The 2,427-nt window shown below is 37.5% G+C and overlaps 1 protein-coding gene across 1 annotated transcript; it reads left to right on the top strand.

Moving 5' to 3' along the window:
* The first annotated feature begins 1,516 nt into the window (after positions 1–1,516).
* Positions 1,517–2,026, top strand: LOC141618243 (uncharacterized). The gene has a single exon (XM_074435343.1). The coding sequence runs from the start codon at positions 1,517–1,519 to the stop codon at positions 2,024–2,026; it is 510 nt and encodes a 169-aa protein (XP_074291444.1).
* Positions 2,027–2,427: the final 401 nt, after the last annotated feature.

Raw genomic sequence — 2,427 nt, 5'->3', positions numbered from 1 at the left:
GAGCCTTGGCTGGGATCATTGGAGGGAGAGAGTCATCGCTGAGTTCATTTAGTCCAGACGACAATAGTTTTATTTAGTTTGTACTTTTCCGCTGCTAGGTAGTTGGTTTTGTTTGAGTTGTAACCAGTATTATATAAAGAAGTCAATAAAGTTATTTAATTATTCTTTTATTGTCTATTTGACATTAACTACCTCGGGTACCGAGATGGTAACGCTCTCATATACTAAGGTAGGCCTTGGTAATGTACTTTGGTAGATGGGGGTGTTACATTGGGGACGGATGTTATTGGCTTGGTCAAACGCGGATTCAGAAATTTTTTGTATCCTAAAATGTCGGGGCTCGCGCAGCTGCTCATATTTTTACTGGACTTAGCTTTGCTATTGATAAGGCAGCGGGCGCCCATATTGTCTCTCGGTTGCCCATAGTTTCTTGTAAAAATTGTTTTGATCTAATAAAAGTTGCAAGAAATTAGTGGGCCCTATTATTATCTTCACCAAATCACTTGCTCGGGCAATTAATAAATCTTCATCTCTCCCATAAAGGTTTATGACTAGTCAAATTTATTCCGAGAAAAAACCGAGTTTAAAGGAAAAAATGAAACACGGAAATAGCTTTAAAAATCTGAAATCTTTTTTAATACATCGTAAAATGAATGATCGATGATGTGTTGGTTGACAACTTTTGTTGAAGCCCATGGGCCCATGCAGAAGTCACAAAATCCGTGGGCATTTGTTTGTTTCTTTACACCCAAACCTAAACTAGCATGGACGTCTAAAGAAATAAGGGCATTAGATTCGTCTTATTACTCAACGGTCTCAACTCTCATGAAATATACTCGTATAATACTCCATAATAATGAATGCGGTTTTTCTATCATGTGCCCATTTGGGTACATGTTAAGGAGTCAATTAAGGAAGGAATTACAACATTTGTTTTCTAAGAATGGTAATTATGAGTTCACAATAACAAAACAATGCTCAAATAGCATTAATTCTTCATTTTTTTTTGGTTCAAATGAGTCAACTATGTCGTGGGTAAGAATTGAACTCCAACTTCATGGTGGGTAAGAGAGCTCTTACCAATTCAGCTAACTCTTGCTCTTTAGTCTTCGTAGAGTACCGTTTATGACATGATCCACATCTCTCAATATGTATTGTACAGTAGTACGGTTGTATGCATAGGTACTTTAAGATGTTACTCCCTCGGAGCCGGTCAATAGTTATTATAGACGAATATTATACGATATTATACGGCATCGTAATAATATCGTATCTTCGGTATTATGGGAATGTATATATACTAATAACCTTAATGGTATATTGTGTAATTAGGAAAAGATTTTAGGTTGGTGTATATAAGTTCTTATATTGGGTTACGACTTGAATTATCAATAATACATAAAATTCCCATCTCTATGCTTACATTCTTCTTGTTCTTTATGGCATCAAGAGCAATTAGATCCTAAGCATACCTTCCGCAAAACACATTATTTTTCATAACATTAAAATCAAAATCATGGTGGTAGAAGAAGGTAAAAGTGGCGAAGGAAAGAAAGGAAACGGAAGTAAGACAATCGAACAGATTGATCTGTATTCACCACTCTACTTATACCCATCTGATAGTCCGAGTTTGACGTTGATGCAAATAACTTTCAGTGGTGAAAATTATGACCTTTGGGCAGACGCAGTCCAGAACGGTCTCAACGCCAAAAATAAGTTGGGGTTTGTCGAGGGAGCTGTGAAAAAAGTGTCGGTCACCGAAGGAGAAGAGGAGACCCTTGACTCAGTTGTGTGGCGTCAATGCAATGCGATGATAAAAGCATGGTTAAGTAATGTAATTGAACCTAGGCTCCATCTAAGCATCACGTTTTCAGGAACGGTAATAAAGGTTTGGAAAGAACTAAAGGAGCATTATTCAACTGGTAATGCACCTCGTGTACACCAGTTGAAAAGTGAATTGAATGATTGTAAACAAGCGAAGAATCAATCAGTTGTGGAGTATTACACTAGATTGAAAGCAATTTGACACGAGCTAGGAAACTATAGCAATGTCCCTCAATGTACTTGTGGAGCAGCGGCAGCATTGAATAAGGAACGAGAGGAAGAGAAAGTGATGTGACTCTTAATTGCGCACATTTAGTCCCCTAATTGAACCCATTTTGCATACTAATATAGTATTTCATGACCATTTTATCCGTCAATTCCTTCCTATTTTGCTTTCCAATTGCATTGTATATGTCTTGTAGGAAAGAAGATAATGAGGCGAAATTCCCGTCTCTCGCGCATATTCAGAAGCTTGTTGACGATCTTGGAGGGACTAGTATGAAGAGGAGGCAAGAATGATGACCAAGGATGTCGGAATAAAGAGTATATAGAAGGATCATAGTCTTAAAAGCAAGGATGACGAAAAGGAAGCCATTACAAGAA

The sequence above is a fragment of the Silene latifolia genome, chromosome X, assembly GCF_048544455.1.
Source record: "Silene latifolia isolate original U9 population chromosome X, ASM4854445v1, whole genome shotgun sequence".
In the NCBI taxonomy this organism is placed as follows: domain Eukaryota; kingdom Viridiplantae; phylum Streptophyta; class Magnoliopsida; order Caryophyllales; family Caryophyllaceae; genus Silene; species Silene latifolia.
The sequence above is the reverse complement of the archived record's forward strand: the minus strand, read 5'-3'. Positions and strand labels throughout refer to the sequence as shown.

What these genes read in the sequence shown, in the direction of transcription:
- LOC141618243 (XM_074435343.1), top strand. Translation starts at nt 1,517, where the DNA reads ATGGTGGTAGAAGAAGGTAAAAGTGGCGAAGGAAAGAAAGGAAACGGA.